This window comes from Heteronotia binoei, chromosome 6 (genome assembly GCF_032191835.1).
Source record: "Heteronotia binoei isolate CCM8104 ecotype False Entrance Well chromosome 6, APGP_CSIRO_Hbin_v1, whole genome shotgun sequence".
NCBI classification, from domain to species: Eukaryota; Metazoa; Chordata; class Lepidosauria; order Squamata; family Gekkonidae; genus Heteronotia; species Heteronotia binoei.
This window is the reverse complement of record NC_083228.1, coordinates 31,153,369-31,167,520: the sequence shown is the minus strand read 5'-3', so window position 1 is coordinate 31,167,520 and position 14,152 is coordinate 31,153,369. Positions and strand designations below refer to the sequence as shown.

Sequence of the window (14,152 nt, the reverse complement as noted above, 5' to 3'; positions counted from 1 at the left end):
TCTGTGATTCTTAGACTCGGTGACATTTGCAGTTCTTAGCAACCAAAAGAACTACGTGACTACTATATGCCTTATGTGCCGTCGCACCAAGCACATAATGTAAGATATAACTATTAATATTAAAATGTATTGGAGAGAGAGCCCTACATGCACAGAGGTGCTCTGATAATATTAAATATATTACCAGAACCACCTCTGTGTGTGTAGGGTTCCCTCTCTAATACTTCTGTCTCAAGAGTGAGGGCAAGGGCCTCTTTACTCTGCTTTCCTGCTCATCTCAGGCTACAGAGTGAGATTGCCAAGGTGACCAGAGAAGAAGCAAGCTGAATTAAAATGTCATCACCCCCACTGGGGCCAGCTTGACCTTTTCTCCAGTGGTGGTGTTCTTACCCTCTCTTTATGCGCAGCAAACTTGCTCTGCTCCCTGTAGGTGTCCAGATGCTGAGATGAGAGTGGAGATGCTGCAAAGAAGGGGTTGGTGGTCATTGGAGAAGATGGCTTCTATGTTTGCATCTCTGGGATGTAGCCAGGCCTCGGATTCAGCAGGAGCTCACAGGAGCGCAGCTCCCAATCCTTTCTGATGGTTCCCCTCCTCCTCCCCTCCTTGTCCATTGAATAGTATGTGCAGCTGCATAACGATCCCTGGATGAGCTCCACCACTATTTTTCTACACAACAACCCCTGGATGTAGCACACAGCTCAGGGAGGCTCTCAAGCTTTCCCCGTACCTCGTGACATCTGTTTTAAGGTGCAGACTGCCTGCGATCCACAAGCACTACTGAGCAATGGCCTTGCCCAAGTTCCTGGAACATAAGACACAGCCACAGGTTGCATGTCTAAGAGCCACGTTTTAGCTCTTGAGCCACTGAGTATCACTGAATTAATGGACTGGTGACACAAAAGTAAAGAAAACACTTGTTTAGTATATTACTGAGAGTCTGTTCTGCTAACAGTTGATGAGCAAAACTGTGTTGGGCAGGGAATGCTATTATGAATATTTCATGTGCTTGACCATGATTTTTGTGCCACGTGGCCACTATCCACAATCCGCTATCAACAATTTGTGCTTTCTGCAACAGAAACATTGGTGGCAGATTTAGGATAGAAAATAACTGGGCAAGATTTTATAAATTCATGTTAGTATTGATAACTTCAGAATTCAGGTGAAGACTATGTTATCTTTCACCAAGAAGTCCTGAGAGCTTTTAGACTTTTGGCTAGGCGGAGGATTGTATCTTTGGCAAGCATTTCCCACAAGGCTGGGTCCAGTATTTGTTATGGAAGTGTTTTTTTGTAATTTTATTTATGTTAGCAGATCCCTGAAAGTCAGCCAATAACCACAGTCCGGGGTTGCTAAAAGATAATGCTTGTGCTGCCGTCTAGGACATCTACTCTTATCACTGTTCTGCAGCTGGAAGAAATACAGTTTGACTGTATCTAACCATGTTAATTAATTTAACTTGGTAAATCTTCATATGCTCTGAAGATTCTACGCCTTCACTCAGGAGTAGAAGTGCTGCTTAAGAATATAGCGAAGACTCACCCCCTCTTTTTCCTGTGCTACTGAATGTTTGCTCCCATAAAAATGACCCATGTTATCTCCAGGAGATGGCAACCCCCTCACTGGCTTGCTGGTCACTGAAAAATCTTCAAGGGTGTCTTCAGTACCATCTCACGGAGGCGGTTTCAAGAAGTCCCCTGCAGTTAATGAGAGTGAGATTCAGGCAGAGCTGCTTGTATTTCTGTTTATACAAACATATATTTTAAAAAGTGTGGGCCCATGGGACTCATGGGGGGAAATTCCATCGCCCCCTCACTGTCTTGCTGGGTTGGCCACAGCTCCAGGGCATGCCTGCAACTGCTGCTCAGCCCACCACATCTCTCTTGGGCTGCTTCATCAGTGTCAGGCCTCTTGCAGCTGCCAGGCTCATTTGCTGCCATTACTAGGCCTGCCACAGCTCCCAGACTCCAAGGCAGGGGTTGCAACTTGCAAGTCCTGGGCTCTGCCCCAGCTGATGCCAGGCCTGGGATCCACTGGAGCCACAAACCACCCTACTCAAGGTAAGAAAGAGCATTCTCTGGGCTATTTTACTTTGGGGTGAATTACCTCCGATGTATTTTTTAAAAAGATTTTTCTGCAAATTCGAGGACGCCACCCAAGTTTGCCGAACAATCTGTTTTGGGTGAGCGCAGCCCTTATCCACAGATTTAGATGTCTGCAGTTTTGGGGGGCGGGGGGGGCGCAAACGTGAGAAACAGATACAGAGACATTCTTAAGTTTTTATGGTTGGGTCTGTGCATGTGCTTGCTATGTTAGGACGTGTGAAGATTTTGGTTGGGTCTGGCCACGTGCTTGTTATGTTAGAACATGTGGAGATTTTGGTTGGGTCTGGCCACGTGCTTGCTATGTTAGAACGTGTGGAGATTTTGGTTGGGTCTGGCCACGTGTTTGCTATGTTAGAACGTGTGGAGATTTTGGTTGGGTCTGGCCACGTGCTTGCTATGTTAGAACATGTGGAGATTTTGGTTGGGTCTGGCCACGTGCTTGCTATGTTAGAACGTGTGGAGATTTTGGTTGGGTCTGGCCACGTGTTTGCTATGTTAGAACGTGTGGAGATTTTGGTTGGGTCTGGCCAGGTGCTTGCTATGTTAGAACGTGTGGAGATTTTGGTTGGGTCTGGCCACGTGCTTGCTATGTTAGAACGTGTGGAGATTTTGGTTGGGTCTGGCCACGTGCTTGCTATGTTAGAACGTGTGGAGATTTTGGTTGGGTCTGGCCAGGTGCTTGCTATGTTAGGACGTGTAGAGATTTTGGTTGGGTCTGGCCTCCTGCTTGCTATGTTAGAATGTGTGGAGATTTTGGTTGGGTCTGGGCACATGCTTGCTATGTTAGAACGTGTGGAGATTTTGGTTGGGTCTGGGCACGTGCTTGCTATGTTAGAACGTGTGGAGATTTTGGTTGGGCTTGGCCACGAGCTTGCTATGTTAGAATGTGTGGAGATTTTGGTTGGGTCTGGGCACATGCTTGCTATGTTAGAACATGTGGAGATTTTACACACTTAACATCTCACATGTGATTACAACTATAAATTACATTCTTTGGTGAGTTCTGGTAATAGTCTGTGTTTGCTGAAGCATGTGGACTGCCCCACTTCAGACTGCTAGTGATAGTCACATGATGGTATCCTCCCTCCCTAAAGAAAAATAATCTTATATGAAGGAAGGCTGTTGTTTCAGGAGGGAAGCTAGGCTGGAGTGCTTCTCCCCGGCTGCTCCTTTTCTATGTCACGGGAGCATCCAGTCTTGTGTTCCCACGTGTGGCAGGGACTAGTACAGGCCAGGCACTGGTTTACTGCTTAAGAGAGAACTGAGCATTTGGGCTTCACGTTATCTAAACCACAATTTAGGTAGTATGCAAAAAAAACAAAAACAAATTTAATGAGTTGTATGTAACAGTTGGAACAGATCAGAAACTGTTCTGCTTCTGAAGTGAAGTACTCTCAACACAATTTGGACCATGTTAAATTTCTGTCTATGCTCAGCATTATTGTGCTTCCCTTTCCAAGAGGCGTTTTGCATATGAACCCGAATGTTACAAGTGTAGCCATTCTGTTCAGGTAGGATGAAATATTGCATTTTATCTCCTGAACGTGGGGATTGGAAGTACAATATTATTATTTAAAATGCTTTTAATGGAATTTTCACATCTCATTGAGTTGTAAGGTTGAGCTGCAAAGGAACGGTTTTCTGTTTGCTTTGTCATTTTGTTAAAATTACACTATGCCTATACATTGTTTGGAGCGCTCAGATTTTAAAACAAATAAAATGCTGATGTAGTTTCTGCTTGCAGGTATTAATGTTATGTCAAATCACTACTTTGTCAATGGAAACTTGTTACCTGTTTTATTTCGTTTACTGCATCGATTCACAAGACAAAAAAAGTTATCCAAAAACAAGGAAAAGAAAGGCACAGTAAAACCATCCACAGTAAATACATTGTTGTATTTTAGTAGGGAGGCTTTCATTTCTAGTTGGCTTTTTTAAGTGTTGGGGGCTTATAGTGGACAGTGTTGTGCATTACTCCAGGCTTAAAGCTGGGATTATTTATTCAGCACACCGTTGTCTCCCCCTTCTTCCAGAGAGTTCAGGGCAGTATACATCACCCACCTGCTTCCATTTTATCCTCACAGCAACTCTGTGGCAAAAGTCAAGTTGAGAGGGAATAACTGTTCCACAATCACCCACTAAGCTTCTTGGCAGAAGGGGGAGGTTGAACCTGGATCCCCCAGATCCTGTTTTGACATTCTAGTTACTGGCAACACAATGTCTGTGTGCCAGTTATAGACTCCAGAGAAATAGTGTCTGACCTGTTGGTTACCATCCTCCTGCTTCAGCGGCAACAGCTACATCTCTCCCCGCCCCTTAGTACTTTCTCCTTTTTGTGTGGAGGAGGAGAACAGTATGAGCACAGGAGTCTGCACTGCCTTCTTGCCCGTGCAGCCCGAGCATCCCAGTGCTCTCTTGCCCAGCCACCATGATGGTTTGCAAAGCCAGGCTGGGAAACGATCTGAGCCCAAACTGCCATGAGATGGCTCATGCTTCAGCCACCTTCTGATGGGTAGGCCCTCTCCACTCCCCCAAACTAGCCAGCCTCTGTGAACCTGTTGCCAACTTGCCAATACCTCTAAAAACTTGTTTGCAACCTTTTCATTTTCTTTCTGAAGGGGTTTGACAGGACCCATGTTGCTTTAGGCAGTTACATTCCATTTGTACAAAATTATGTGAATAAAGATAAGAATCTTAAGACAGATCCTAATACTTTGATGGGAAGTTGAGGGGTAGGTCAGTGACGGCAGCAAGAATGGCAGAGGAAGGGTGTTCTTGGACTCACCCTGTACTGTTGACAGTTGAGAACATTACATGGTCACAATAGCACAGGCCATAGATGTTATGTTCACTAGGGTGCTGAAAGTATTAGCACAGTTCACTGATTAAAGAGAAATAGTACTGTTCTCTTCCCAAACAAGAGTGCTTCCTTATTTGCACTTACTGTTAAAGTCTGGTTGCTATACTTCACTTAAGCTATGCAACCTTTCCTAGTGTTGCATTTTGATTGCTGCTGCTTTGGAATTCTCTTTTGACTTTTTACCCCATTACCTCTGGGGCATGGTCAGCCCCTCTTGATTGGGTAATGCAGACACTTTTCCACCCGATCTTCAGCCACCCTGATAGAGGTGCACCATTGGTTTGGGAAGTGACCACTGAACATAGACCACTGATAGTAAAATCTTACACGTTTCTAGCATGGCTTGACTACGGATGAATCATATCTAGTCTACAATAACATGTAAATTCATCCTCTCAACTGTTTATTTCTTTGTTGCAGAGAGAAATGAGCATTTTGTTTATGTATCCTAATTATTCCTCCCCCCCCCAAAAAAAAACCCCCCAAACATTTAGCAGCTTCCCAGCCTCTCTGTAGAAAATGTCATACATGAAGCTGTCTGTATTGGCAGAAAGACAAGCCTTCCTCTATGTGTTCTGGAAAATTTACTTCTCATTTTGTATGCATGTATACTTTCCTCCCTGCTTTAAAAAAATCAGCTGTGGTCAAAGTTTGAAGAAGCAGTGTGGTGCTATGGCACAGTGAAAGAGCCTCTGCTTTCAGAAGGTCCCAGGTTCAGTTCCCAGCATCTCCAGGTCAAAGGATTAGGTAGTAGGTGATGTGAAAGACCTCTGCCTGAAACCCTAGATAGCCACTGCCAGTCAGAGTTGAAAGTACTGGCTCTGATGGAGTAAGGGTCTGAAGCATTGTAAAACAGCTTGATGTGCTTATGTGCCACCTTATTTTGCACATGAATGGTGATTTCCGCATGTTGGGATGTGTTCTTGACACTTACCCCAGAGCCTGTAGCCTTAGATGATAATTGTCTCCAGGATGGATCCAAGATATAATTGGTTATTTTGTTTGTTTGTTTTATTTAAATTGTATGTTTTTTTCTGTTACGTCTTTTTTGTAACTTTCATGGTTGTTGTAAGTAGGTATGGCTTGAACTGGGAAAATGGAAATTTGTTCCGGTTCGTGGGGTCTCACGAACCATGGGCCTTCCGGTTTACTTGAACCAGTTTGTTTTGTAAGGTTTGTATTGTGGTAGAACTGCCCTCCTGCAGGCTTGAAAAGCCAGACTTGCAGAGAGTCTCCATTTGATTCTCTTCTTGTACCAAAGGAAGATCACCCCCCCCCCCTTTCCTTCTGATTTTGCAATCCTTGACTTAACAAGCCTCCTGAGGTTCCCCTTTTCAACCTGGCCTCATATACTGTCCTCCCTCTGACGGTTTCAGTAAGTACCCACTGCTTCTGCAAAAAGGAGATCACCTTCCCCTTCCTCCCCAAGCCTTGGATCTTTACCCTATCTCCTGTGCCACCATGGACATGCACCCCTCCTCCACCTCTCCCTCATCTCTTTCTACCCCCAGTCAAGCTCTTTCACACTTTCCTCCATGCCCCTGGGTCCCACAAGATCCACTTCTGTTTAGTGTTGGTATTTCCAGGGCTGCAGAAATTCACCCCCCCCCATCGCTTTGATGATTAATTGATCAGCACTAGCATGTCTTCCCATGGAAGTTCGTGGGAGGTTCATTGCAGGCATGATCGCATGACCCTTGGCTCACAAACCATGAACTGGGCAATTTTCATGACAGATTCAGGCTCATGTCAAAGTTCATGCCCATCCCTAGTTGTAAGCTGCTTTGGGCCAGTTCAGAAATAAAAGTCACGCTAAGAATAAGCTGGCTCTTTAAGTTTCTTTTCTGTTGTATACGGATTTTTTAATGTGACCTTGTAGAGATTCTTGGCAAGAATTGTCTGCATTTAATCTTCTTGTTATGCAAACATTGAAGAGAGGGATAAATCTTCAGTGTTATGCATTTCTACTGAAAATAAATGCGGTCTTTTGAGAATTAGCATAGCTCTGCCACAAAGGTGTTCCACTAATCCTGTTGAAGCGACAGCTTTCATGGCTTAATGTAGAGTTGCGATAGGAAAGCAATCTGTGCCTCCAATATATATAAAATATGAGTGTGGCATATTAACACACTGTGGACTAAATCCTTTTCAGAGATGACTCAGCCTGAACAGCCTATTTCGTTGTAATATATATTCATGTCTCCTTAGAAGTTTTGATCATGTCTCAGTCATTTTTTTCCTTCAGAGAGCCCTGTTAATCTGTGAATCAATATACAAATACAAAATGGAAAAATCTTGCAGATGTGGGGTTGCTGTTTGCTTTGTCTCCAGATGTTAAATGTTCAAAGAATGTGCCTCTGCTTGATTGTAAGGTACTCTGTTAACATCATTTGGAAATGCAATATGCTTTTCCTGTGCTTGTCAATTAAATAGAATAGCCCATAGTTTGAAGATGAATTCATATTGGCTTAGCAACAAAGTGTCATTGTTGGCCAATGGATAGATGGTTGGTGTAAATTAATGTGGATTATGTATTCAGCTAGGACTTCAGATTCTGCTGATTAGTGAATACCTTTCTGAACATATCAGTGAACTGTGGTCCCATGGAAACAAAACACTAGATTGTACTTGGGAGAATTGCATGGAAGCCTTACCTCTGGTGTCATTTGGTGGCCTTGGGCAAGTTGCTTTTTGAGTTCCCTGTCTGCTGCAGAATTGCTGGAGCAGAAAGCAGTTTGGAGTGCCTTGCTTATCAGATGTGCTGTTTAAATAGCAATGATAAAATAATGCTGTGAGCGTAGGTACCCTTTTTACCTAAATAGAAAACTAGGTTACCCTACACCCACATGCATGCTCGCACACACACGGATGGGAGTTCTGCCAAGGAAAATGAGGAGTCATCTTAAACGTGCATACTAGTTATGTGACCAAAAGCAAAGAAAGCCCCTTTGTAAATAACCTGTTTAGGGAGGGGTGTCTTCCTGTGCTGTTGGAATGGTATTTTTTTAACATTCAGAGTTGAATTTGTAGGCTGGAGTTGAGGTTGAAGCCTGCCTTCTGTTAAGATTGTCCAGGTTTTGTGAGTTCCTCCTTCCTTTCCTTTTCTCCTACAGCATGAATGCAAGTCACCCTGACTTCCCCTGAGCATTACATATGATGTAATAGTAGCTCTTGGCAAACTATGGCTCACAAATTGAAAACCAGCCTTGTGGCTCTGGATTCCTTTCTTCTTACCCATCCTTCTCCAGCTCTCCTGAGCAATTTTTCCTCCTCCCATCTACAGCACTAACAGTGGCTTTGTATTTTATATATGCACAGCAGAAACCATGGCTAATCATTGCCACAGGAGGCATAGACTACAAGCATAGACTGCTTCAAGAGGGAATTGGATAAGCATATGGAGCAGAGGTCCATCAGTGGCTATTAGTCATAGCTTATTGTTGGAACTCTCTGTCTGGGGCAGTGATGCTCTGTATTCTTGTGCTTGGGGGGACACAGTGGAAGGGCTTCTAGCACAACTGGGGGACCTCTTGATGGCACTTGGTTTTTTTGGCCACTGTGTTGTGACACAGAGTGTTGGACTGGATGGGCCATTAACCTGATCCAACATGGCTTCTCTTACGTTCTTATGGTTTGCAAAACCTTCTTTGCATAGTTTACAAAACAGATCTCTGTTTTGAATAACTTGAAAGGAAGGGGAGAAGATGAGAGTCTGTTCATAAGACTGGATCCCAGTTTATGCATCTTGGTTTGTCAGCTGGCAGTACCCAATTCCCCCCCCCCCTCTTTCTGTAAGAAGCTCGAATCAGCAGCGTACTTGATCCCCCTACTTCCTCTTACTGTGCAGTCCTTAGCAGGTCTACTTGAGATCCCCCTCAGGTCTATTCAGTGGGGCTTAATCATATGAAAGTGTTCTCAGGAGGGCACTGTTGGTCTCCCAGCAACCCTGTGATGATTAGCTTAGGCTGAGAGAAAGTGGCTGGTCCAAAGCCATCCAGTATGCATGGTAGAGTCTGCTCCCATAACCCTTGAGCCATGCCCACACCAGGCCAAGCACACTTTATTTAGAGACATACAAAAGGAGTTGTTTGTGATTAAAAATGGCATCGTCGAAAGCCTCGAGAAATAGCCTGCAGTTTTGTAGATAATATTAAAAAGTCACCCTCTGACAGTTTAAAGGAGAATGTTTTGCAGAAAAACCAAACTTTGTGGACAGAAAATAGCTTGGAATAACTAGATGTCTGATGCCCTTACCTGGATGGCCCAGGTTTGCCCAATCTTATGAGGTCTTCAAAGCGAAACAGGGTCAGCTCTGGTTAGTATTTGAATGGGAGACCAACCAGAAAGTCCAGAGTTGCTACACAGAAGCATGGAATGGCAGGCCACCTCTGAATGTCTCTTGCCTTGAAGATCCTACAGAGTTGCCATAAATTGGCTGTGATGATGGCATTTTCTACTACTATCACCATTGAAGTCAGGCATCTGGGTTTAGTGAAGGACAGAGTTTCTTCTGGATTTCGTTATTAATGGTAACAAAATCAAGGTGTTTTTTTTTTAAAGAAGACTGCAGATTTTTACCCCGCCCTTCTCCCTGAATCAGAGACTCAGAGCAGCTTACAATCTCCTATATCTTCTCCCCCCACAACAGACATCTTGTGCTGTGGGTGGGGCTGAGAGGGCTCTCACAGCAGCTGCCCTTTCAAGGACAACTCCTAAGATAGCTATGGCTAACCCAAGGCCATTCCAGTAACTGCAAATGAAGGAGTGGGGAATCAAACCCGGTTCTCCCAGATAAAAGTCCACGCACTTAACCACTACACCAAACTGGCTATTGCGGGTGCTAGTATTTAAGATCGTATTACTATTTAATTAGTAAGCTAGTATTAGTATTTAATATCGAAGCCATATACCACTTTTGCTTAGAGACGGTGTTGAGACAGAAGTATGGAAGAATTCAGAGCTTTTCATTTCTAAATGCTTATGCTCTTCATTTCATGTAGCTTGGTAACAATTTTGCAGGAAGAGAAAGCCACTTCTGGGGTGATGTATTTCATGAAAGACATGAGAGAGCACCAACTTGGGGTTCCAGGTAAATTGGTAGGTAATCTTCTCACTGTTCAGAAAGGCATAAACCCTGTACAGTACTGGTTTGAGATTTCCAGGGAAGCCTGGGAATTGTAGTTCTGCGAGGCAGCATGGACTGGAGGTCACTGAAAGCTTTCAGAAAGCCATCAAGCGGCAGTTTCTGGAACCTTAAGGGAAAGCCCTGACAGTTTAAATAACGGTACACTGATATGATCTTGCACAGTAACTAGGTTTATTTTATTATTCTTTCTTCGTTTATTTAGAATATTGCTGTGTTACCTCTTCAGAGTCTTGCTCAGGGCAACTTAAAAGTTAAAAACCACCGTATAATACACAAGCAGCATAAAAAGCTATCCATAAAACAGGGCAGACCATTAAAAATCTGGTGAGATAAACCTGTAGCTAAAAGCTCTGGATAAAATAACTGCCAGGGTTGTCAGGCCTATGTGTTGTAATGCAGGGAGCTTTTGTTGCCGGAGGGGGGGGGGGCACAGTGCATTAAAAGTGATGTGGAATGTCCTCTCTGGATGAAGACTCAGAAATGATGTCACCACATGGAGTGATTCTCTAGGAAAAAACAGAGTTTGGGGAAATTCATAGTGAGTTGCTTGATGCAGTGATGACCCTACCCCTTTGCTCTCTCACTGCTCCATGGAACAAGCATAGGAAAAAGATGGGGGCAGGAGTTTCGCTTCCAATACAGGGCAAATGGTAAGGCTATATAAACTGTTATCCTAGAACCATAACAATATAATTAGAGGAGAGCCACATAACTTTTATGGAAGGCTATGTGAAGTTGTTCTGATGTGTCTGCTCCTACTTTAACTAGGACAATTCCCCCCCCCCCCTGCTCCTTAGAAGAGAGACAAAAGGGGAGTTCAGGAAGTCATTATTTTAGCATACTTTTGTTCCCTTCATTTACCTTCTGTTATGTCTGGGAGTATTTTCAACAGTTTTGAAGTTTGGGGGGGGGAATCAAGGGCAGTTGTTTGCTAGGGATTCATAGTTAAGTAACTAGTCCATGTAATTAAATGTATGTATTTGAAAATTTTAGGAAGGGGTGTGCCAGAAAAGAGTTTTGTGAATTGTTATGTGAATAATATTTAATACCGTATTTTCTACCACTTCATTACTTACAAGAGTTTGGGGGCAAAAGTGCAGCATTTAGGGTTCCTAAATCCTTCTAACATTATTTATTTGTTTGTTTGGTTAGATATTTATACCTGATTTTTCTCCCCTTTGCCATTGGAATAGGTTTCCCAGCTCCTGGTTGAAAAATACTTGAAGATTTGGGGGTGTAGCTTTGGGATGCCAGAGTCTGCGGAAGGGAAGAACCTCAGTGGGGTGTAATGCCATAAAGTCCACACTCCAAAACTGCCATTTTCTCCAGGGGAACTGATCACTGTAGTCTGTAGATCAATTTTATTTCTGGAAGAATTTGTGGCCGCACCTGGAGACTGGCAGACTTGCACTGAGGACCCGAGGCAGTTTACACCATCATTCTTCCTTCTTCCATTTTTTCCTCTCAGCTGGCACTGTAGGTTAGGCCCAAGGAAAGATGAGTGGCGCAGTGAGTTTCCATGGCGGAGGAGGGAATGGGATTCAAACCTGAGTATCCAAGATGTCTGTTGAACCATTTAAATTGGAGAATTGATTTTTCACCCCCTTTTCTTTTGGTTTGTTCTCCATTTCAGAATAGTTGCCCAAATCCTGTTTAGGCCTCTTTCCAGTTCAGGCAGGAAAACACTGTGTGGGGCAGAGAATGCAGTCCCTCTGAGCAGTTCTCACGATAGATAGACGTTAAGGGCTTGCCAGGGCACCTGATCCCAAAGGGGGGGGGGGCATAGACATGGTTATTAATGTTTATTATGTTCTTCTTTACTGTTTTCATGTTTCATTTAAAAATAGAAATAAAATTTAATGTTATTTCAGGGAGGTTGAATTATTGTAGCTTATTGTTTATTTCAGGGGTGGCCAACGATAGCTCTCCAGATGTTTTTTTAACCTACAACTCCCATCAGCCCCAGCCAGCATGGCCAATGGCTGGAGCTGATGGGAGTTGTAGGCAAAAAACATCTGGAGAGCGACCGTTGGCCACCCCTGACTATTTTATTTATATCCTACAATTCCCAAATGGGCTTAAAGCTATGAACCCCTCCTTCCATCTGCTTGATTCCAGTTTTAGCATGAGAAATCATCCTTGGTGATACAGATCCTTATTCCTGCATTTGATGTTGAGTTACTGCTTGAGAGAGATGAAATATAACACTCCAGGACTATGGCTCAGTAGCGCGTGTGCATTTAGGCTGTTTGTGCCAGAGGCAAAAGAGACATGCCACTTTTCTGGAGGGAAGATGGTTAAAAACATTCCGCTGACTTGTGTTTGAAATTTAAAATGCCTTGTATGGACAAACTTGTTTTTTTAAAAAACTCTGGTAGGAGTTAGAGATATCCAGATGGCAATCTGAAGGCCAAGCTGGCAATCTGAAGGTCATTTTGTTTGTTCAATTTTGAGTTTGTTGTAGAATCTTGTTTTGGGGCTGGGGTCACGGTTGTGGGACCATAAATAGAGCTTCCATGCAAGTTTGGCCAACGAGTAGAATACTGTTGGGCACTAATTTTTTTCCCATTTCATAATCTTCTGTGACACAAAGACTAGCGAAACAGATATGTGGACGTTTCTGCCTTTATAGAATAATAGCAGTCACCTGATAACAGAGGCAAGTGCTTTCAGAACATTGGTTTTGCATGTTTGGTTGTTTGTTCTCCTATAGCGCTGAAAATGGATTTTTGAATTCGTTTCTGAACTGAGGTCACTGCTGTTTACTTCCAAGGAAGCCTTACCTGGAGTACACCCTTCTCCCCATGCAAAAGCCTGTCCCTGTCTGAAGAGGTTGCCAGCATTCCTGCAAGAGATCTGGACAAAAATCTTGCCTTCTTTTTCCAGCCATTTTGTACCCCCCCCTCACATATTGCCAGTTATCGCAGCCTGTTTGTTTGTACTGATTTATTTTCATCCATGAATTGGTTCAGTAAATTTATTGTAGGAGACGATATACCCAATAACATCTCAGTGTCATCTCAGTTATTTCTACTGTTATGTGGATGTACAAGTACAGTTTTTCAAAAAATGATATAGTGGCAGCAAGGGAGACCTGTAGGTCTGGGGGGAGGGGTTGGAAGGAGTACACTTGTATAAAACCCATTTGAAAGACTGATACCAGAACACTACAAAAACAAAATATGCAATGGATGTTTTTAATCTGTTAACCAAAAAGAAGGAAAAACAGATGCTTCTCTCTCTGCTTGATAAAATAAGTTACCAGTGAGACTGGCCTAGGATCAAACTTCGGCTGCTCTGTTTCTTCACAGCTGTAAATGTCTGTATTTCCTTCTAGCTCCTCAGAGGAACTTTGAAATTGCCTTCAAGATGTTTGATCTGAATGGTGATGGAGAAGTGGATATGGAAGAATTTGAACAGGTAAGTTTTCTTGGTGCTTTAGCTTGTAAAGATAATATATTATGTCATCTTTGAAGTCCTGACTGCTGGCGTCTCTCTCTGTAAGGGGTCTTGAGATGAAAGTCAGATGTGTACGTCACTTGTCGGACTCGGTAGTGTGCCTTCTAACAGAAGACTTGCTGTTGATTTGTCACATTTGTCTGTGCGTAATGTAACCTGGAAAATGTCTCCATTCTCTAACTCAGAGCCATTTTCCCTCCAAGTGCCTTTGGGGGGGAGGGACCAAGACAAAATTAGGGCAAAATTCAAGTGAGGGCAAAGAGCTGGTTCACAAGAACAGGTTTTGTGAGGCAAAATCATCTCTTGGTAGGAAAAGCTGGTGAATCAGTTGAAAAAGTTGTGCTGAAAAACTTAAAAGTTCTTTTCCTTTCCAGTGTACGTGCTTGAATCCTAAGATAGGATGTCTGGAAGCAGGTCTTGAATTCAGTAGGAGCTCACAGGAGCACAGCTCCTGAACCTTTCTGAGGATTCCCCCTCCTCCTTCCCACCTTGCTCATTGAATAGTAGGTACAGCTGCATAACAATCCCTGGATGAGCTCAACCATCTGTTTTTTTACAAAACGACCCCTGCCTGCAGGTAT

At 43.4% G+C, this 14,152-nt stretch overlaps 1 protein-coding gene across 1 annotated transcript in view; it reads left to right on the top strand.

Moving 5' to 3' along the window:
• The window catches only part of MICU1 (mitochondrial calcium uptake 1), a 193,310-nt gene that overhangs the window by 82,790 nt on the left and 96,368 nt on the right, over positions 1-14,152 (top strand). The window contains exon 7 of the mRNA XM_060241204.1: positions 13,450-13,532. Within this exon, the coding sequence (XP_060097187.1) occupies positions 13,450-13,532 (83 nt within the window). The remainder of the gene's footprint in view (positions 1-13,449; positions 13,533-14,152) is intronic.